Source organism: Gambusia affinis, linkage group LG04 (assembly GCF_019740435.1).
Source record: "Gambusia affinis linkage group LG04, SWU_Gaff_1.0, whole genome shotgun sequence".
Taxonomy (NCBI): Eukaryota; Metazoa; Chordata; class Actinopteri; order Cyprinodontiformes; family Poeciliidae; genus Gambusia; species Gambusia affinis.
In genome coordinates this window covers 23961717-23983265 of record NC_057871.1, presented here as the reverse complement: position 1 = coordinate 23983265, position 21549 = coordinate 23961717, and the positions used below count along the sequence as shown (strand labels likewise).

The 21549-nt window shown below is 40.2% G+C and overlaps 2 protein-coding genes across 2 annotated transcripts; one reads left to right on the top strand and one right to left on the bottom strand.

Annotated features, from left to right (window-relative positions):
* Positions 1 to 505: 505 nt before the first annotated feature.
* Positions 506 to 3383, top strand: xpa (xeroderma pigmentosum, complementation group A). The gene is made up of 5 exons (XM_044114602.1): positions 506 to 892; positions 978 to 1083; positions 1960 to 2125; positions 2473 to 2590; positions 2665 to 3383. The coding sequence occupies exons 1-5, from the start codon at positions 610 to 612 to the stop codon at positions 2817 to 2819; spliced, it is 828 nt and encodes a 275-aa protein (XP_043970537.1). The 5' UTR covers positions 506 to 609; the 3' UTR covers positions 2820 to 3383.
* An 879-nt stretch (positions 3384 to 4262) lies between these two features.
* kpna7 (karyopherin alpha 7 (importin alpha 8)) lies at positions 4263 to 8622 on the bottom strand. The gene is made up of 12 exons (XM_044114600.1): positions 8193 to 8622; positions 7978 to 8115; positions 7821 to 7903; positions 6461 to 6629; positions 6274 to 6373; positions 6107 to 6189; positions 5874 to 5960; positions 5613 to 5789; positions 5252 to 5485; positions 4732 to 4914; positions 4468 to 4614; positions 4263 to 4393 (listed from the first exon to the last, which is right to left on the bottom strand). Exons 1-12 carry the CDS (start codon positions 8247 to 8249, stop codon positions 4307 to 4309), a joined length of 1545 nt encoding a protein of 514 aa, XP_043970535.1. The 5' UTR covers positions 8250 to 8622; the 3' UTR covers positions 4263 to 4306.
* Positions 8623 to 21549: the final 12927 nt, after the last annotated feature.

Sequence of the window (21549 nt, the reverse complement as noted above, 5' to 3'; positions counted from 1 at the left end):
GTATACAAATAACACAGCTACAATTACAAAAAAAAACTAAAATCAAACTAATACAGTAATTGATGGGGGAAGAAACTGCAGTGCTAAATAGCACATCAGGCTAAGCACAGAAAACAGTGACAAACAAACAAGAACTTTCACTTTAATTTAAACTGCACCCATTTCTGCATCTCCTTCAATTTTTTTTGTTAAAATTTTTTTATCTTCATTCAGGAAAGTTACTCAGCGAGTAGAGTATCCAGAAATTTTACTCAATTAAGAGTAGCAAATATTTCATAAAAATATTACTCAAGTTCAGTAAAACTACTCCTAAAAAGATTTTATCCCCCCCCCCCCCCCCCCCAAAAAAAAAGCTTATTCAAGTCAATGTAGCTGAGTAAATGCAGCTATTTACTTACATAAATTGGTTTATGTCGTGAGTAACGAAATTAAAAGAAAAGTTCCGTTTTCCCTCCTTTTGGCTCTTCCCACTCCAATTCGACAGGTGGCAGCATTGCGCCAATTACTAAAACGACGAAGACAAAACAACGGAACCCTTCAGCTGTCAGTTTCATAACAACAGACTGATGCAGCGCTGAAACAAAGCCGAGCCCTCTCTATGAGACCGTTATGGACCGGTCCGAGTCAGAGGGAGCTGATGCTGCCGCTCCCCCGCCGGACCAGAGCCCCAAACCGGAGCTTTCTGCCGCCATGCGGGCTAAGATAGAGAGAAACCGTCAGCGGGCGTTGATGCTCCGCCAAGCGCGGCTGGCGAGCCGCCCGCTGACCGCCGTGGAGGGGGCGACCTCGGCCAAAGTTTCCAAGACGATCGACTCTGGTGCTGGTTTCTTTATCGAGGAGGAGGAGGGCGGCGAGGAAGAGCGGAAAGCTAAGAAGGTGGTGCATCAGCCAGGTGTGTTTTAGTGGAGACTGTGACTATAAAGTGTGTGTTCAAGCGCGTTTCCCTGAATCTCAATCTCTTGTGTGTCTGTCCTCAGCTCCGGTGATTGAACCAGACTATCTGCTGTGTGATGACTGTCAGAAACCCTTCATGGACTCTTTCCTCAGCAACAGCTTCGACTTATCTGTGTGCGACAAGTGCAGGTACTCAACCTAATGATCTCTGCAGCTCCCACAAAGTTTCCATGAACCTCTGGGTTGCTTCTTTGATTAATGCTCCGTTCAGCTGAATGACCATGTCTGTGTAGGTTTGCAATTGTGCCTTACTCTACATTTCCAGTTGATGTATTGGACAGAAGTAAGCTTAGTTGGGGATATTTTTATACTCAAACAGCTTTTAAACTTCTCAACATTTTCCTGCTGTGTTCCTCGATCTTCGTGATGCTATATTTTTCATTAATGTTCTCAAACATCTGGATTTATGATTAAATTAAATTGATATCTGATCTGTAAAGATTTTAGCGTGTCGGACACAAGACTTCATTTCAGTCTTGTGTCTGAAATGAAGGTCTTAAAATGTCTTAAATTAAGTTTTAAAAAGTAAGTTAGCCTTCAATACAGCATAGGTTTTATATTTTGTCTTGACAGGACTACTTTATCGTGTATAATGTATCTATTTTTTTTTCCAAGGGAATTTTCTGTCAGGCAAATGTTTGAGTCGCACTCATACATCTTCATTGCGTTGACTTGAGACTGTTGAGGCTACCGCTAACTCAATGCTATCATACCTTTGCTGGCTAGTTTTTCGTTTTTGTTTTGTAGTCTACCATTGGTAAATACAAATTTATGGCCAGTTGGCTGGACAAAGTTGTGGAAATACAAGTCTTAAATTTAATTCAGAATGGTTTTAAAAAACAACACTTGCATTTGGTGTTGGGGGAGCATGCAGAAACCGTGTATTTAAGTAATACCTACTGACTGAACTTGCATTATGCTGATAGACAAGCGTCTCAAAATCTCTCCAACTGCTCTGAAGAGTTGATGGTTCAAAAAATGACTGAAAGTCTTTGTTCTCTTCAGAGACAACGAGGAGAAGCACAAGCTGATCTCCAGAACTGAGGCCAAGCAGCGCTACCTGCTGAAGGACGTCGACCTCGACAAGAGAGAGCCCCCTCTTCGGTTCATACTGAAGAAAAACCCTCATAACCCACGCTGGGGAGACATGAAGCTCTACCTTCTGCTGCATGTGAGATGGATGTATTGCTCTTCCTCTTACTGCCATTATGCTTTGCCTACAAGCAACCAAACTTTCTTGAAATCTTCTGAGGCAGTTTTGATCAGCAATTCCAACTATAGTCATCACCCCAGTTTAGCTAATTTAACACCACTCCCAGACATTTTGCAAATTTGAAGCTTTTACTCTCATTCCCAAGAGTTTTAAACTACAGTATAGAAATGTTCTGAGGAAACCGAAAGCCAGACAGCTGTAAAAATTCAGTGTTTAGGAGCCAAAACCAGTCAACTCTGGATGTTTTGACATGAAAGATGTGTTGGAATGTAGCGATAAATGTCTGAAATAATTGTGTACCTCAGGTAGAAAAAAGGTGTATGGAGGTTTGGGGCTCAGAGGAGGCGCTGGAAGAGGCCAGAGAGACGAGGGAGGAGAACAAAGAGGTCCAAAAACAAAAGCGCTTTAACAAGAAAGTCAGAGGTTGGTTTTCCGTTCGACTCAAGTCCTTCGCCGGCAGAGCTGGCTCGTGGTGCTCAATGTGTTTGTGTGTAAAGAGCTGCGCAGGGCGGTGAGGAGCAGCACATGGACCAAAAACACCAGCGCCCACCAGCACGAGTACGGACCAGAAGAGGTGGTGGACCCAGAGGAGGACCTCTACAAGAAAACCTGCACTACCTGCGGACATGAACTCACCTACGAGAAGATGTAAACACATCTACATTTGCCCAGAGAAAATGTTGCAATCTCAAATGGACCAAGATAAATGGGGCTTCTTCAGGGAACAGTGAAGCTTCTGTCAATGAGATCTTAAGCAGAAATATGACAAGTTTGTATAAGCTGGATATTTATATCAATTGGAAGAAGTTTTTGAAACAGAGCTTGCAAAGGTAGAAATATTGCATGTGCATCAGAAAATTTAGTATTTTTAAGTATTTAGACATTTAGAAGCTTCCAGTGTGGGTTTGCTGGTGGTTTTAGAAAATGTTGCTGACCTCTGAAGTTCCTTGAAAATGCATTTATAAGCCTAAAATTTTAACCAAACTGTCCGGCAGAGAACCTGGCATGCAGTAAACTGCTGTGGGTAAATCATGCATCATTTTACATCCGCTTAATGCACTCCTGTTAGATTAAATTCGTGAAAAATCTGGTTGTATATCTTAAGATTCATTTTCAATTCTTTGTGACGTCCACATACATTGAACAATGTCTTAAGTTTGTTGGAAAGAAAACCTTGTAATAATATTTTGCAATAAAATAGTTTATAAAAAGTTCAGTGCGTTTTAAAATGTTCTAATTGCAAGGATTTGCCAAGTGATGACATAAAAGGTTTGTTACACAGATCCACTATGACTTATTCATAGAAGCTACACAGCTTCTGAATTAGTGGCAGAATGAGGTGATTACAATTAAAGAAAGTTTGAACATCCTCTGAAATTTACTCATTCCTAGACTCAGAACAAACATCTACAAAGGTTAACCTTAGTAACGTTTAGAGTAGTAGTGCACTACTTGGACAACAATTGGCTCAGCTTGTGATCCAGTGGAACTTTGTGCTTGCATAACATCTGGTTTGTAGTTTTTCATTTTAAGATTTTTGCAGTAAGGGAAAAAAATAAATCCAATCAGATTGCTGCTACCTTGCAGGGAAGTCACATGTGCTCAATTTTAAAAATAGGCTTTTGAAATTAGTTTTAGCCATTTTTTTTTCTAAGTCTCAGCATCCAATGACTACACAAAAGTTGAGCCCAGCCAGTCATCAAGTAAAGCACGTTTTTGGAAATGGACATGCAAGTTTCAAGTCAATTTGAATGCACTGCTTCCCTCTGCCGATAAGCTTTATGGAAATTAGCATTTAATTTTTAGCAGGTCTTGCACCTGGCCACGGTAGCAAAAGTATGAAAGATTCAGTGACCATTTGCATCATTATAGAAAATGATCCAGACTAAAAACCATGACCAGAAAACTTGTCATTTTGACAGTTTCTGTATTGAAATGCATTTCAGTTCTAAGCTGCAGCTGTACCCTGGTTTTCCTGAACCACTTTAGTTCACAGTACATTTACTGTAGCTGATACAATTCACACCAGTGTTTAAGGAATCTAGTGGTAGCAGGTCATGCTTAAGGGCATTTAGAGAATCAGAACTACCATCCATATTGTACACAAGTTTATTTATGATTAACAAAGATAGTTTTAATTTAAAATTCAAAGGTTTTCTGGACATCAGGAGCCTGGAACTCAAATCCAGACTGGGTTGTATCAACCTGGACTTCCTCAATGTCATCCTAAAACACAGAAATATATTTTCTAATCATTAAAAAACTAGCAGAATTTCCCAGTTCAATGTGCAGAGACTTACATCATTGAAGTACTTCTCAATGAGGTCATGTGCCGCTTGGTACACCATTGCATTTTCATGGTTCTGCAGCATCTCGATCCGTTCCAGTCCTCCCAGCTCTTCAATTAACAGACTAAGCTTTTCGGTTTCTCCAAGTTTCTCTGCAGCCTGAAGTTACAGTACAATTAGAAAGATAAGATTTGTTTCTTGTGAAAATGTTTAAACCAGTTTTTTTTTTTTAAATAAATAAAAAGTTACTTCTGTAATGTAAGTGTTTCTACTTACGATGAACATGTTGTTGATTGCTTCCAGTATAATCAGGATGACTTTGGCATCCTTGACCTGCAGCAGGTTGATTATTGCTTCTAGAGCTCCACTTTGCACCAGACTCACCACCTGCTCTACAGTGCCCCCATTGGTGAAGTTAGTCACTGCCCAAACTGCTTCTTTCTGAGTCTTGAAGTCTCCCTTCAGTTCAATTTTAGAGAAATTACAGAAGCAGTCAGTCTCATTTGTAAGCGATACTGTTTAGTAAAAGGGTCGGGATAAACCAAGTCTTTGAAACGATAGCTGACTTAAACAATGGTTCATTTCCACACAGCTTTAAAATAGAGTTCTGCTTAAAAATATGAGGTACTGTTCACCACCTGCCATCGTTTACCAAGTATCAGTAATTTGCCAGCATTGCTACACAAAAATAAATCTTTGAGATCTGGAAGTATAAAACAAATTTTTTTTTCCAAGTTGCCATTTTAAGTGTAAAACATCTGAAATGACCATTTCAGCAATAGTTCTGTTGACTTACATTTCTGAGCAGTTCTACGAGAGGCGGAAGCAATCCGCAAGTGATGAGCTGCTGGATTTGCTTGCAAGGACCTGCAGCGATGTTTGACAGAGCCCACGCTGCCTCTTTCTGCACTGTAGGTTTTGGGAGCCTCAACAACTTTGGTAGAACATTGAGAACACCAGCATCAATTGTCATCTGGGTATGCAGGTCAGAGCCACTCACTATGTTCCCGATGGCGCGCAAAGCTGGAGTCTACAAGTCAATTGAGTACCACAGATTGCAGTCAAGCACATTTCCAAAGTTAAGAGTTTGGGGTTAAAGCAGAATCATGTCTTGCAAGTACAAACATTTTTATTAAAAAAAAAAAGTTTCAGTTTACCACAATAAAGAATTCCTTGTGGTTCATCAGCTCCACCAACCGTGAGACAATGCCAGTCTTCACAACTACATCAATACGATCATTACTGCCATCTGTGAGGTAAGAGATTGCCCAGCATGCATCAGACAAGATGTTCTTGTCATCGAGATGAAGCAACTGGACCAGAGAAGGAAGCATCTGCAGAAAATGCAGGTTGTTAATTCCCTTCCCCCCATTGAGAGAGACACCACAATTCCAATCCAGACTGGTTTTCAAACACACCTGCTGAACTGCAGACAAAGGGGGACATGGCTTCTTGTTTCGGCACAAGTTGGACAAGGTCCAAGTTAGGTTCCGCAAGTAGCCAACCTGCAGATATGGACAGTTTAGACCTTTAGGGTTCTCTCACAAAGTATTACAAACCTATGTACTCAATTGTGATTCACACCACAAGTCCAAGCAGGTTAAACAACAAAAAAAAGTTCCTGTAACCATCCTGCTTAAGAGTGGCTCACTGGTGTGCTTGGGGAAATGCGAGCCAGCAAGGCAGGGATGACATTGCACTCAATGAGGATGTCACGATAAGCTGGACCATCACCTGTAAAATGTCAAAGTAAAAATAGTTGGACATGATTTCTGAATTCTTTCAGGAGTGAATGAAGTAAGGCAAAAAGATTCTGACCTGCAATGTTTCCTAAAGCCCACACAGCCTGCTCGCTGATGTGCAACATTGGTGAGGCCAGCAAGTTGATGAAAGCTGGAACAGCACCATGTTGCACCACCTGCAGAACAACAGTTTTTGAAACGGTTTCATAGGCCCATCATAACCAGTGGTTAGCATTTTATTTGTCATGTGTTGGCATAGACACCTGCTGGGTATGCCAAGAATTTCCAGAGGCGATGTTAGTGAGAGCCCAAGCCGCTTCGAATTGCAGAGTCGGCTCGTCATCCATAGACAAGAAGGACACAAACCGTGGCAGCAGACCAGCGTCAACGATCTCCTTGAGCGGAGGATCAGAGCCCTTAGAGAGCAGCTTCCTGAAGGAAGAGCAAACAAAGTTCTTGTAACTGTATCAAGTTTTACTCCTTAGTCCAACAAAGTCCAGCGATTTTCAGATTGAAGCCAGGGGACGTTTGGTGTACATGATCAATACTGCTCAAGCATGGGATACATGCAACAGTCACGTGACTTTAAGACCCAAAGTTTACCAGCAGAATAATGAATCACATTGACTTTCCCAGAGTCTATCATGTGTTTGCAAAGGAAAGTGACTCGTACATTATGCCAACCACATGTTGAAAATGTGATTCAGCAGACCACATCACTTTCCATTTCTTCGTGGTCTAATAATTGCTGGCACCATCAATAGCAAGTCATCGGCACAGGCACTCTTTATGATCTGTAGCTATCCAAATCCAGACAAATTTAGATGCAGTGTACTTCCAACACCTGCCAAAACCACAGTTATCTTTCAAAGCCAGTTGAAAGCTTTAGCTGCATGTGGGATCTTTGGTTCACCATTGTTGAGATGTTTGTCTTACACCTCCGACATGCAACAAATAAACTAGAGCAGGGGTCTTCAAATTCAGGCCTCAAGGGTCAGTGTCCTGCAATTTTTATATGGGTCCATACTTGAGCACACAAAGCAAATAATGCCAAGAAGATTTTAGAGCACTGGACCGCATACTGAAGAGGTAAGTCAGATATTTGACTCCAGTGCATTGGACCAGGAACACATCTATAATCTGCAGGGCACCATCTCTCAAGGTCTGGATTTGAAGACCCATTGAGTTCAAATCTTCACAATTACATTATTTAACCACAGACTGAAGAAGCATGCAGGCAATCTTAAGCACAGAATTGCTTGGACTTCATACTTTGTAGGCCATTATATTTCAAGTTCCATGCATTGAAGCCTGGTATAGATTTGGCCATGTGCTACAAACTCAAATCATGATACTGCAAGAATGGAGAGGGAACAAGGATAAGATGCGCAGCCTATAGTCACAGGAATAGTCTATCATAATTGCACTTTTTAAAAATAAACTAGCCGCCTCAATTCTCATCTCAATACATTACATCTTCCCAGTCTTTCTCCTTTAACACAACTATAAGAGACAAATGCAAACGTTCAGCTTAAAATGTTCCTTCAACCAGCAGGTGCGACGATCATTTTACATGTCACCATTTTTATGTTTGGTCGATGAGTGGGAACACAATACACCTACCTGGCTGCCTGACATCCTCTGGTCTGGGCCTCCCGATCCTCGCTGTTGATGTCTCTGATTATATCCTCGATTCTGAAGCTCAGCTATAGAAACAACGCTGTTAGAAACCCTTCTGCTGGTTTAAGATGTAGTTTAAGACTCCGTGCAGCCAGCTAACCGTGTCATTGTGTTCAGGTGAGAGGGAGTCTTCGTCGGGGAGAGAAGACCGTATAATATTCCTCCTTTTGAGGAAACTCTCGTTTTTCTGCGCTTTGCGCAGCTCCACGCACTCAGACAGCCGTTTCTCTCGGAGTTTCTACAACATGTTACAGTTTTATTTCTTTAAATTCCCCCCAAAAAACTCAGCACTTTGAGAAAACACTAATAACTTACTGCCAGATCTTTCCCCTTGTTTTTAAACTGGGAGACTCGCTTGTTCACGGTGGACATGTTGGCGGCTGCGTCAGCGGTGTTGGACCTCGGTCAGTCAACGAACGTCAACGTTTGGAGGCAACAGGTTATAGCTGGCAGCACCGCCGCAGGTGAGTCCAATTAAGACTAGCTAATTGTCGTTCGTGCGTATCTGTAGGATGTGGTAACCCAAATGTACCACAATTCAGCGAATACGTCATTAAGATCGAAGTATTAATATGAATAAAACTTAAGTCATGTGCGCTAAATAAATACATAAATCTAAAACCAGTTAAAATTTATATTAAATACTTAAATACAAATCACAAAAAATATATATTTTTCAATATAAGGAAAAGGTATATGTAGGCCTAAGTACTTCAATGTGTGTTTAACTGGATTGCTTCATAGTATTGTGTTGAAAATCATCAAATGATTTTATCTGCCAATCATAGTCAGTGGGTGGCGCTAACGCTGCTCTAAAAGTCACCTAAAGAAGGTGACCGTTCTGCAGGTGATTTGATGTGTAGGTTAACTTATCAAACGTTTTCTTTTTGACAAACCATGGGATTTTTTTTCAGAGTTTAAACTATTTAAAAAATAAATGAAATAGCTGAAGTTTGTATTTTAACTAACTTCTAATTTGGGTTGAGGATTCTAAATGTACTATTTACATAATGTATTTATTACAGTTGTAATAATATTTCTACACACAACAACATTTATCCAAATATGTATTCGAGCTAATCAATCTAAACATGATGCAATTATTTATTACATTCAGTTCACAATATGTAAACGAACGAAAAAAATGCTTTAGACATTGAAATTACTCCACCAGATATAAAAAATATTCCTGTATTATTCCCCGCTTGTATTATTTGTTGAATTGTAGCATTTTAGTATCTTAATTTATATCAGTGGTTCAAACTGGATCGTTCAATCATGCAAGATTCATGAAGTTGACTGGACAGCCTCAGCCCGGAAATGCGTTGGTTCATCCTAACCAACAGATGGCAGCAGAGCATCACTTTGTGTCTGAAGCTGCACCTTTCAGCAGATCCACATTTTTAACACCAGAATAAAAGATTTAAATCGATCTTGTGAATAAAACTTCTATTCTGTTCCACTTAAATCAACGGAAATGTGTTCAAATATAGAAGTGAGTTTAATTCATCATATCTCTTAAAGAAACAGGTAAGGGGGGAAAAAACAACCAATTCACACTAAGGCAAGAAAAACAACTAAAACTGTCAAATCAAAATTTTAAAAGTATTTATGCTGTATGAGTTTTGTTTTTATTTTGTTATGCTTCACCCAGAGTAAGATAACATTAGTGAACAAACACCATCATGAAGATCAATGACCATGAAAACTGTACAAAAGTAACGCTCTGCAATTTGCTACAAGAGCGTCAAATCAAACATGTAAAGGAAAGACGGTGCAAAATAATGTTACGTGAGTTAATACTGCACTGTACTAATCACATGATGGTGGCAGCATCATGCTGTGGGGATGCTGTTCTCCAGCAAGGAAACAAGAAAAAGACATTAATGTCACCTTCCAGCAGGATGGCTAGACTAAACAAGCTGCAAGAGCTTCAGTTTAATAGTTTAGATTCAAGCATGACCGTGTATTAAAGCGGCCCAGTCAAAGCCCAGATCTAAATTTAACTGGGAATGTGTGGCAAGACCTGAAAATTTATGCTCAGGTGGCCTCTGTCAAATCTGACTGACTTTCAGTGATATTGGAAAAAGCCCTGGCCAAAGAAATCAGTCTCAAGATCATTTGGTTCCTTCAAGAGATATAAAACCTTAACAAATAATTTGATCAAAATGACTGAATCAAAGTCAAGATTAAATGCAAATGTGCAAGTTTTACTACATTTCTTGTGATTTGCCTTGAGGAAGCCTTCTTCATGTCAGTGGTCATTTATTTATTTTATTTTTTATTGCCAAACTGTGGGAATTTTATGAAACGGAAATGAGCCACTTAAGGCTGCAGGTTGATCACATGTTCAAATTCATTTTCCAGCTCTGTGGGTTTTGGCAGAAAGAAAGCGCTCCCGGTTCCTCTGGCACACACTGATGGGCGTGGACTGCTCCTCCTTATTGGCTAAAGTGAACGATGTGGATCGGACAGAGGAAATTCCACTGTGTAGATTAACGGCTTCTCAAAAGTCCCCCACCTACGTGTAAAAGCAACACGCAGGGGTTAAAAAGTCATATGAGATCAGGGAGTCCCCCCGGTGGTCGGGGCGCCGAGGCGGACGACCGCTTTTTTTATTAAAAGATGTTAAGTAGACAGGAAAAGTACAAATATTACTGGGTAATTACATGTTACGGGAAAACATTGCCAGTGAAACGCTATTTAAACCCACAACTATAAAATCTTAAAACAACAAATAATAATAATTAAAAAAAATACAGTTAAAATGAATGTCAGTTATTTGCACTTCTGTTTAATCCAAATTAAGTCAGCAGCTCCATAAGGTCCCCCAGGGCTTCAGGGCCCCATAAATGCTAATAATTTAACACAAACCACAGATACATAAAAGTAACATTTGTTTACTGAGATCATCAATGGTGCTACATTTGATTTAATGGATTTAAAGAATTTAAATTCTTTGCTGAATTTACTGTTTAAATTCAGAGGCTTCAGCTGTGTGATTGGTCCGTCCTGTCGGCTTTAAATGCATAAAGTATAAACCTATATTTTAGGAATAAATCTGCTCTGCCAGTGAGAAGCTCGGGGCAACAGTGAACCTTGCAATCCGGCTTGATTTAAAAAAAAAATTGTGTTTCTTTTAATGTTTATTATTATTTTCCTACAAACATGTAAGCAACGCTTAGCCTGGCAAGGAGGCAAGTAAAGCCTGGTGGGCCACCAGGCTTATAATACACCAGAGGAAACAATGAAACCGTTTTTTTATTTTTTTATTCCATCCATCCATCCATCCATTTTCTGGATGGATCCAGATGGAACGTATCTCCAGCTACGTTCCGGGCGAGAGGCGAGGTTCACCCTGGACAGGTCACCAGTCTGTCGCAGGGCAACACAGAGACAAACAAGACAAACAACCATTCACACACACACACACTCACATCTAGGGAGTTGTTTTTGGACTGTGGGAGGAAGCCGGAGAACCCGGAGAGAACCCACCATGCAGAGGGAGAACATGCAAACTCTGTGCAGAAAGACCCCGGGCCGGGAATCGAACCCAGGACCTTCTTGCTGCAAGGCAACAGCTCTACCAACTGCACCACTGTGCAGCCCTTTTTTATTCCACCAAATCAGTAAATTAAAATGTTGCCTTGAGAGTAAAAATAGTAAAAAGACAAGAGGGACTGGTGGACTTGACAAAATAAATTATGACGAAGGAATGTTACGAAACATTGATCCAAAATTCCAGCTGACAACATTCAGAAGCCCGCTGGAAGAAAATCCAAAATGTTAAAACCCAAAATCATACATAGGAATGCTGCTAAATGCTAACAATTATGTGTGCATAATAAAGAACGTTCAATACATCTTTTATTATTCTGGCATTTAGCAAATAAGTTAGATCATTTTAACTGAGCTAGGAGGGTAAAGACAGAGCAGACAACTGAGAAAATTGTTTTGAATCTTTTTGTGCAATCTGCTTCCAGCTGCATGCTCAGAGGAAACACAGAGTTGTGCATTCGTAATTTAAAGTTCCCACACTTTCTGACTTATTAACAACAAAAAACTAACATTAAATATGGACCAATTGCAGAATTCCTTTGGTATTTGAAACAAACATTGATTAAAAAAAACACAACAATCCCATAATATGAAATTGTTTTTTTCTAAGATTGGATCTTTTCAAAATACGTACCTTTGTACCAAGTTACGTTTATATTTTGGATTTAGAGTCTCTACAATTGATTCACTTGAATATAGATTTTTTTCCCCTGATATCCAACTGATCGTTAAGGTATTAATAAGTGATTTATAGACAATAAATTATGCACACATGTCTCTCTCTTTGATCTTTTCCCTCACCACCACTTCCTCCCCCTCTGTGGTTTTCAGACCAACTTGAGGTGTCCATGGGAAATCATTAGTATAGATTACTCTGCAGCACTGCGTCAATACACCCACCCACACACACACGCGCGCGCGCACGCACACACACACACACACAGTGATTCCCTGCCAAGAATTTGTCCTCAGTAATGCACTTTAAACAAATGGGATATTTGAAACATCCCTCTGCTTAGATTATAGATGCAGAGAAGTACACTTTGTGTGTGTGTGTGTGGGTGTGTGTGCGTGTGTGTGGGTGCGTGTGCGTGTATGTGTGTGTGTGTGTGTGTGTGGACTGAGGAACACGGACAGACAAACTCGCTCTAATTTTACGAGAAGGAAAAAAGAAGGACGATGCAGTGTGTGGCAAAGACAAAGGTGGGCCTTGTCTGTCTGCAGGAGTCAGCAGCTCTCAGGTATCAAAGGAGAGAAGCAGAACCACAACAGGATGTGGGCCGGAGTGACAAAAGGAGTGAGAGCTTTTAATTTGTGCGTTGTTTGACTTTTTACGTATCAAAGATGGTGGGAATTTCCACTTGGAATAATAATTTTCGAAAAAAGCAAAATGACATTGATGTGAGACAATTTTGGGGATTCTGAGAACAGACTGTGATTGTTCTCATCCTGACCTCATACATTTCCAACATCTTTCTCTCTCTCTCTCTCTGGCCTTCCAGCTACTTGTTACAGCACAGTTTAGCTCCAGTTGGTTAATATTTCATGACGCCGCTCCATTACCTGCCCATCGATAAGCGGGACGAAACTCACCGCGGGTCCAATCCATCATGCTCAGCGCCGACGAGGCTTCACAGTTGGGTTACGTCTATGTGTGCTGACAGATCGTTTGTTTGTGCTGACAAAGCCACAGTGGCTTTAGACAAATGGTCTCAACAGCTGGGAGGTCGAAACGAGCCATCCATCATCTGCTCGCACAGTCGGATGGTCAAGAACCGAAAACGCACAAAAAGTAATTTACAGTTTTGTGGGGAAGTGACAAAAATGTTCAGCTCCTCGTGAGGAAATGTTCACTTGTTTCTTTTTGTTAATTGCTGGAAAAGAAGATGATTTCATTACAGCAAAACAAAAAACAACAACTTTGCTTTATTAAACAAAAAAACATTTTGTTTTATTCATTGGACAAAATCTATGAGCAAAAGATGATGGGAAAACGGAAAAAGTTAGGCGCTAAATGTTTTCATAGGTAACTGAAATAAAGGCATGAAAACGTGAGCCTGTCTGTAATTAAAAATTACTGAGATAAATGAACTTTTCAACAATATTCTAATTTCATAAATAGGTCTGCAGCACACACGTACACGCAGGTGGGATTTGTTAGTGGTCGTTTGTCCCAGCTAAAAATAAGAATAAATTGTGCATTCTGTGTTAATCTGCAACCTCAAACTGGCAGTGAGAGATTGTTACTATTTAGCACTAAAACACAATATTTGGGTTTAGGACACGTGGAAGTTTAGGCAAGTCCGTTTTGGTGACTGAACCAAAAATTCCAACATGCTAAAATGTTAGGAGAGCGCATTAGCAGAAAGGAAATATCCGACGGCTAAACAATCACACACGTGTCGGCGTTTGGGCCAAGAGTGAACAAAATCTCCTATTAAATACGTTTTACAGACTCTGATAACTCCTGGCAGCAACGACGCCGATGTGTGGTTGTGACCTGGAGCCAAGCTGCAGCTGTGAATGCTGTAAAAGAGAACGGGAAGTTTTCCGTGCATTGTCCTTGAGCTTGTCCGGTCGGACGCTCATCAGCATGCAAACGTGAAGCCTCTTTTAATCCACCTGTGTCCCTGCAGAGCAGCGGTGCTACTTCAGCACGTGGGTGACGCGCAGTAAAAAGTGAGAGCAGTTTAAAGATTAAGCAAACTCAATTTTGCTTTTACTCTCACGTCTGGCATTTAGCGGCATTTTGAACACGTGCTGCAAAAGTATTAATGCTCATCCAACCTTTTTCCCAGTTTGTCAAATATCAGAGGTTTTGGGGTTTTTATGTGAGAGATTGTCGAACGTACTTTATTCTAAACAAGGGGCATGTGAAATGCATTTGTGGCTCTCTGAATTGTGGTTTTCACAAAACTATTCTTAAAATACTTTTTTTTTTAAGAAAAAAGAAAGTCCATAAAGTGTTTCCCTTTTGTTAACCACGTTTTTTCTTAAATTTAAATCATGTAGTAAGTAAACCTCCAATTCTGTATTTTTGTTGAAAAGCTTCTTTTAGCCCAAAAATGAAATTAATCAAAACATGGATATGAGGGGTGTCGGGTGAGTTATAGTTGCGGTTGGTCCCCTGCAGTGTCCTAAAATATTCTTCTTTATTTGTATACTTGACTACTTTACTTTGAATTATACATTCAAGTTTGTATTTTCTGACCCACGTACAATACTAAAATAATTTGGGCTAATTCCTGGAAAATAGAGAAACCGTCATTGTTGTAATTGTTGTTTCTTCTCAGGGTGGTTTGGGGTTGGGAGTATTGTTTTCCTTTTCTCATATGTTTTGTATGTAACAAGTGCTGCTCTAAAATATCCCATAACAACCTGGCATGCAAGGAAAGACAAGTTGATTGTTGGACATTAATTTAACTACCCTGGACTTTCCTTTGATGTGAGAGCACACTTGTGTTGGGAAGATAATGTTGGAAAAAAATTTTTTATTAATCAACATTATTGTGTTTTGAGTCAAATATGATTTACAGTCTATGTTAGTAATTTTATTAAAATCTCATTTAAGCAGATAAAAATGTAAAAACAAAAAAAAGTGTATCTGTTCTGGCTTGACGGAGCCAGCGCAGTATGATCCAACTGCATGATGCGTCATCTACCCAGAATGCACTGCAGCATAAACTATATGGTGTGTGACAATATCTTATTTCCATTTATGAAAACTAGAAAAACTTACAGTATTTTTACAACAGAAATAAATCTTTTTAACAAACCTCTAAGGACTTCAGGTCAGCTCTATTCACCCTGACGTTGTATTACAGTTCAACTCTATTGAAACTAGTAGGAGTCTCCTGAATCAAGAAGTCACCTGTGGGTTGCTACATCACAGAATCTCAGAAAGTGTAAGGGTTATGAATACTTCTGCAAGACATCAGAGTGCACAGAGTTCAACTTTATAAAGCCAAAATGAATTCCTGCTCTGCTTGGTTGACATCTGAACCTTCAGCAACATTTAGACCTGGAAGCGGCTGAGTGTCATTATCTGCCTGTGAATCAGCCAGATCCCCGAAACAAGAAAGGGAATCAAAGTGGTGGGAGAACTGGGTGAGGGGCTGCAAAGACGCAGGGCTGGGAATTTCAAAGGTGTTCAGACAACTATGAAGCCCAGACAACAACCAAGAGCCCACATGGACTCTACAAAAGAGACGGAGAGAGGGTCGAGCGGAGGACATGGTCGACAAAAACATCCTTCATTCTTGACCGTGCGCAAAAGAAAAAATAAAAAATGCTGGCAGCTGGCAGGCAGACAAGCAGAGCGGGGGGCTTTTGGGGGTCCAGAGAGAACACTAGAGGGCGAGTGGATGCTGGTGTGGGGGAGCGTGAGGCAGGTATCAGGTGTATCTGAGCAGAGAGGCCCCCGACACGGGCTTCTTCTGTTCAGCCGGCTCCTCGGCCTGGACAAAGGCTGGACCTCTGGAGCTTCGCCGGCCCGCAGACAGACCAGGTAATATTAGAAGGACTTAATGGCTCCAAGACAAAGGGAAGATGGTTAAAAGAAGATTGCAACATGGGAAAATGTTGGGTTAAAAACAGTTTTCTGTTGTTGTCAACTGGGACATTTTTCCCACCACGAGTCCTTATTCCCAAAAAAACACACGAGCCAGCAGGAACGTAGATACATTTAGTTTACTAATTCTATCAATAACCAAGTAGCCAGTATAATAAAACTGATAATTCCCCAATATACTAATTTAAAAAAGTGACTATAAGCCCCAAGCAGGTCACATTTTTAACACTTTTGTTTCTTCCAGTTATTTCTTATGTAAAATATTGCAATGGTTTTTGTACAAAAAAATTTATGTTGGCAACAAACCATTCCCCCAAAATTAATCTTTGGCTTAATACACCTATGGTTGTGAGAGTTATCCCATTTAATGTGATGTCAGCCCAACCTTTGCAGGCTTAACAGCTTCAGTTTTGCTGGAAAAACAAGTTGTTGACATAAATCAGTCTGAACAGGATTGTAAAGTTTTCCCCCAAACTTTTATAATTCAAAGAGAGCCTTCGTCGACAGAGGAAACACAGAGCAGCGATGAACCGCACAAAGACGGGAGATTCTACCAAAATTACTCTCGAAGAGCATCGAGGAGGAGAAGTAAATGTGTTCAGGATTAAAGAATAAGAAACACACTAATCTATGGGGGAGGATCTGTTCTGACAGAACACAAAGTTCAGTCCCAATAAAGGAAGATAAACATCTTAACGACCCACAAAAAATCTGTGAAAAATTTCTGTACCTTTACAAAAACAAAGGTAGGACTTTTTGGGAAGTGTGTGATTATTAGTGATATCTGATGTAATGTTCTTTTACCAAACAGCCTTTAGTAAAAGAACATCATGTCAAGATTATGTTACATCCGAAATAATAGTGGCAGCAGGATGATTTTTTTTTTGGCTGCGTTAATGCTTCAAGACCTGAATACATTTTGCTCCTTGTGATCCAAATCACACCTGCAAGTCAATCTCTGAATGGCTGAAAAAACAACAACAAAAATAACAGTAACGTAAAAGTTAAGGTTTTTGTTTTGGCACTAAAAAAATAAAATGCTCATCCGCAAACTCCCCTTTTTCAAATTTCCTCAGGTTATCTTTGTCTGATATTGTTTGTGACAGATTTAAATGTGACCAAACAGCAAAAACAGATTAAATGTGTGTGGAGTCAAATATTTTTTCTAAATTTGGTAAGAAAGAAAAATGTGCTGATACAAGCTGTGCCAAATTGGAAAAAGTTAATTCTGCAAAAATCCGTTTGTATTATTAATTATTATTAATGGTTATTATTGGTCGAACAATCAACCTGCTAACTAAACAATTACACAATGTGAAGCTTGATAATATCAAAAAGCATCTGCTACATTTTAAAACACATTTCAAACGCGTTAGATGTCCAGAGAAATTTCAAGTGCTACAGTAAAAAAAAAAAAGAAAAAAAGAAAACAAAGAATATGCAGATCAGGGTTTTAGCCAACATGGCTGGCATATTTAACTCCACCTCAGCCTTGTGCAAATACTTTAAATACTCACTGATCTTAAAATGTTGGGGGGGAGAAAGGTTGAACACAGTTCAGTCAGCTACTTTTCTGAGCGCGTGTTCCTGACAAGAGACGAGTTTGTTCAGGAAACCGATCCGTGCTGCAGAGCCGCATCGTCTGTGTGCGACAACATGGAGCCGAATCTAAACGATAATTATCATACTTAAGTGACACGAGGATATGTTTGAGACTGCGTGTGCTTGCAAGCTGCTGCTGTTTGCTTTACATTGGTGATTTGGTGTTTTACCAAAGATGGAACTTTCTAAAGATGAGCAGCAAAACCTTTTCGTAACCATTTTATGCAAAACTAATTTCCAGACTTATTTAAGTTTGGACTTGGACTGGGCCATTCCACCACGTGAATGTTCAGAGTTGTCCAGAACCATCTCTTGCAGCTTGTAACATGTTTTTTTGTTTTCTAGAACTGTCTTGCTTTCAACTTTGTTCACCTTTCCATCAACTTTTTGGTACTTTGTTTATTTAGAAAAAATGAACACTAATGTGTTTTGCCTTTGTTTGTCATGTTAATAAAGGTCCAAACAAGGACTGAGTTTGCAAATTAGCATGTGGCTAACAAACCTTCATACAAAACAATGGCTGCTTTTTCATCATGTAACATTATTCACTGTGCTGTCCTTGATTAAATTCACTTAAACTGAAAATGTAAAAATAGGTTGTCAAAGTATTTTGGACAGACCTATAAACTTTGTCCAAATCCTGTCCTAAGTTTTAAGAAAATAATTCAAAGGAAAAACTACAAAGTACCTAAAGGCCAGAGGATTTGTGACATATCAAGAGTATCAGTATCGGTATCGGTATTGCAGATACTGATATTCTGTATTACTCTTTATACCAGATCGATGCTGAAATAGGAAATGTCGCACACCAAATACAAATGCACACCACACTGTTTATATTTTTGTTAATAAGGAATACGTAAACCAAGTATTTATTATCATCTTCCCATTTTGCAGTGATGTACCACTTCATTTTGGTGGGGTCACATGTAATCCATGGAAGGCCAACAGTTGCAGAGTCAATCAACATGTTAGCAATGTGCTGCAGTCTACACCACTGAAGTCTGGTTTCGCATCTCCGTCTTTCCCAGGATTTCAGAATTTCCTCTACTTTTGCAGAGAAGAGCTTTAACACTCACATGTGTTAAAGCTCTGTGATGCATAAAGGCATTTGCAGTAAAATTCTCCCAAGATTTCAGAATTTAGAAAAACCTCGCAGTGGAGGCTGGTCAGCAAAATGAGCGGCAAATCAGCTGTCATTTCAGAAGTAATGTACATATTATATTTGGGAACGGGGATGCAAGGAGCTACAGTAACAGGTGAGGACACGGAGCGACTGAAAAAGTCGAGACATCAAAGCGCGGTGGAAGAGAGAAACAGCTGGTCAGCGTGTGTGTGTCTGTCTGTGTACATGAACACACCTTCAAAGGGGACCCTGGAAATGCTGGACCGTCTGACTTTAAGCACCAATGTGGGACACACACACACACACACACACACGCCCACACACCCACACACACTCTCTCTCCCTCTTGCACAAGCCCACCTGTCATTGAGTCTCGACGTGTCCCTGCATGAGTTCCTTCTGAGTGATTAAAACGTACAAAGTCGCTCAGAGATAAATCACGAACGCGCTGCGAATGCTCAGAGGGCCGAGCGTGTGCCGACTCGTCCAGGGCTCGATTCGCCAGATCAGCCGGGATTCCTGACGTTCTGCAGGAGAAATGGGACCTTAAAAGAGGAAACCAATTAATGTCTTTCAGATACATGTTTACGCCAACTGCACATCTGTGTACAGTTGGGGTCATTTAAAGGCTTGTTGCACGGCAATTTTCAATAACTTGAAAGTTGCCGTGCAACTCCCGTAGTGCGTCACATTGTTGCGGAGAACATCGTTCAAATTCTTCTCCACAGCTACTGCTTTAGCTTGGCTCAAGATTCCTGGCAGCGCCCCTGTTTACAAGTACACAAACGCACACACATGCACACAAGTTTGCATTTTTACCCATAAGGACCTGGTATTGACTTCCATTCATTTCAAGAACTACATTTATGCCTAACCCAGACATTTCCCCTAACCCTGACCAAAACCCAGCTCACACCTTACCTCTAAGCCTAACCCACAACCCAAAAACAGCACTTCTTCTCATGGGGCCCAGGCTTTGAGCCCCATAAGGAGCAGTTGGTTCCCACAAAACATTTGTTAGGAAAACTGTTCTTTCTCCCTCCCTCTCTCTCTCTCTCACACACACTGCAATCAGGAAAGGAAACTCCCTGGCTTAGAAATGATCTTTCTCATCCTGATCTTCTGATAACAGATTGTGCATGTCTTCGTACTTGTGTGTGTATCTTTCTTGCAAAGTTTCAGATGTTTTGCAAAAACTTAGTTATATGCATAAGACATCTTTTGGTAGCTGTGCAGTCATTTGTTCTTCGAACACGCCCACACACACATTTGGCTTTCTCGCCAATCCTTTCCTGAGTTTCCCAAACACATCAATTCCCAATAGTTACATAATTGTTGCAGATGATTTGCTTTTGCTTGCAGTCTAAAGGCTCAGAATGTTTCCACATTTCTAGATAAACTTAAACAGGAGTGTGTTTGGTTATCCACAGGTTTGCAGTGCAGTGTCCCTAATCGGGACATTTGGAGCCGACTCTGATATTTATGACAGTAGGTCAAAGTGCAACGCCATAAAAAATAAGTCTCTGTTGTATTTTCTGAATGAGAGACGCCTGTCCGATAGGCGTTTTCAAATGTGATCATGATTATCAGCACTTTGCCCTGAGTCCTAATATCGCTGTAATTCTAATACTCTTGTCCTGTTTTCTGAAATACAATCAACACAGGCGAGTGGAAGAGCAAGGATTTTGTCTCCTGTGGTCGTTTCTCTTACTACTTCCCTTCTCTCAAGGGCTAACATTAGCACGTGAAATTCATTCAATTTATTTGCTAAAAATCTCATTCTGCCCCATTATGAATGATGAAATGAATAGTTTAAATTTCCTCCTTCTTTGTGCTCCTGCTCCACATACATGACGCCTCCTTATCAGCTTATCTGGGAATTCAAGTTTTAGAGGTATTTGAAATTTTGTGACATTAAGTCTGGTTCAAACGGCACAATTCTGGAATTGTAGGACGATTTTAAAAACCAGAGAGACTGCACACAAACCGATGAAAAACGAGAAGCGTAACAGGTTGGATCGGTTTGTGTGTGGTGTCCAGCCACATGGCAGGAGCAACACACACCCCACACGAACCCATTTCACTCAGGAACATTCAGATTCCAGCAAAATGTACATAAAATCCCATAAAACCCCGCTATACCATGAGTGAATTTAGAGTAAACAAACATGTCCGACGATGTACAACCAATAGTGCTTGCTTGCGGACATATTTTAAGTGATAAAAAATGTAACAAAAAGAAAAGGCTTTGGATAAAAGGGCAGAGATGGCGCGAGAGGCTCCTTCATTTGCTGCTCTGTGAGACGGATGCGAGTCATTTTGGTCAAAAGTCACAATTCTGAGATCAAACGTCAGAATTGTGACTACTTTTCTCAGGATTTTGACTTTTGATCTCAGAAGATAAATGCCAGAATTTTTTTTCAGTGGCCACAATTTTCTCCCATAGTTTTTATATGTATTCTAACAAATTACATCAACGTGAAATGATGCTCTGTATTATTTAACCTTAAGAAGTAGTACTCATTGCGTGCATTTATTCATATTTTAGAGGTTTGCTAATGAATTTTATCAGCAGATTTTACCACAACAGGCCTTTTGAGGACATTCGCAAACATAGTATTCAGTTTCACTGCAACGCGGACGACACCCAGCTCTATCTCTTAACCAAACCTAATTCTGTGCTTCCGCTTTCATCCCACCATAGCAACTTTTCAAATGTAGAAATGTATAAACAAAAATCCTTCCAGCTTCCCACCATCCAAAAGGGAATAAGTTTCTGGAAACCGGTGAGTCTGAGGGACGTGGATCAGCTGGGT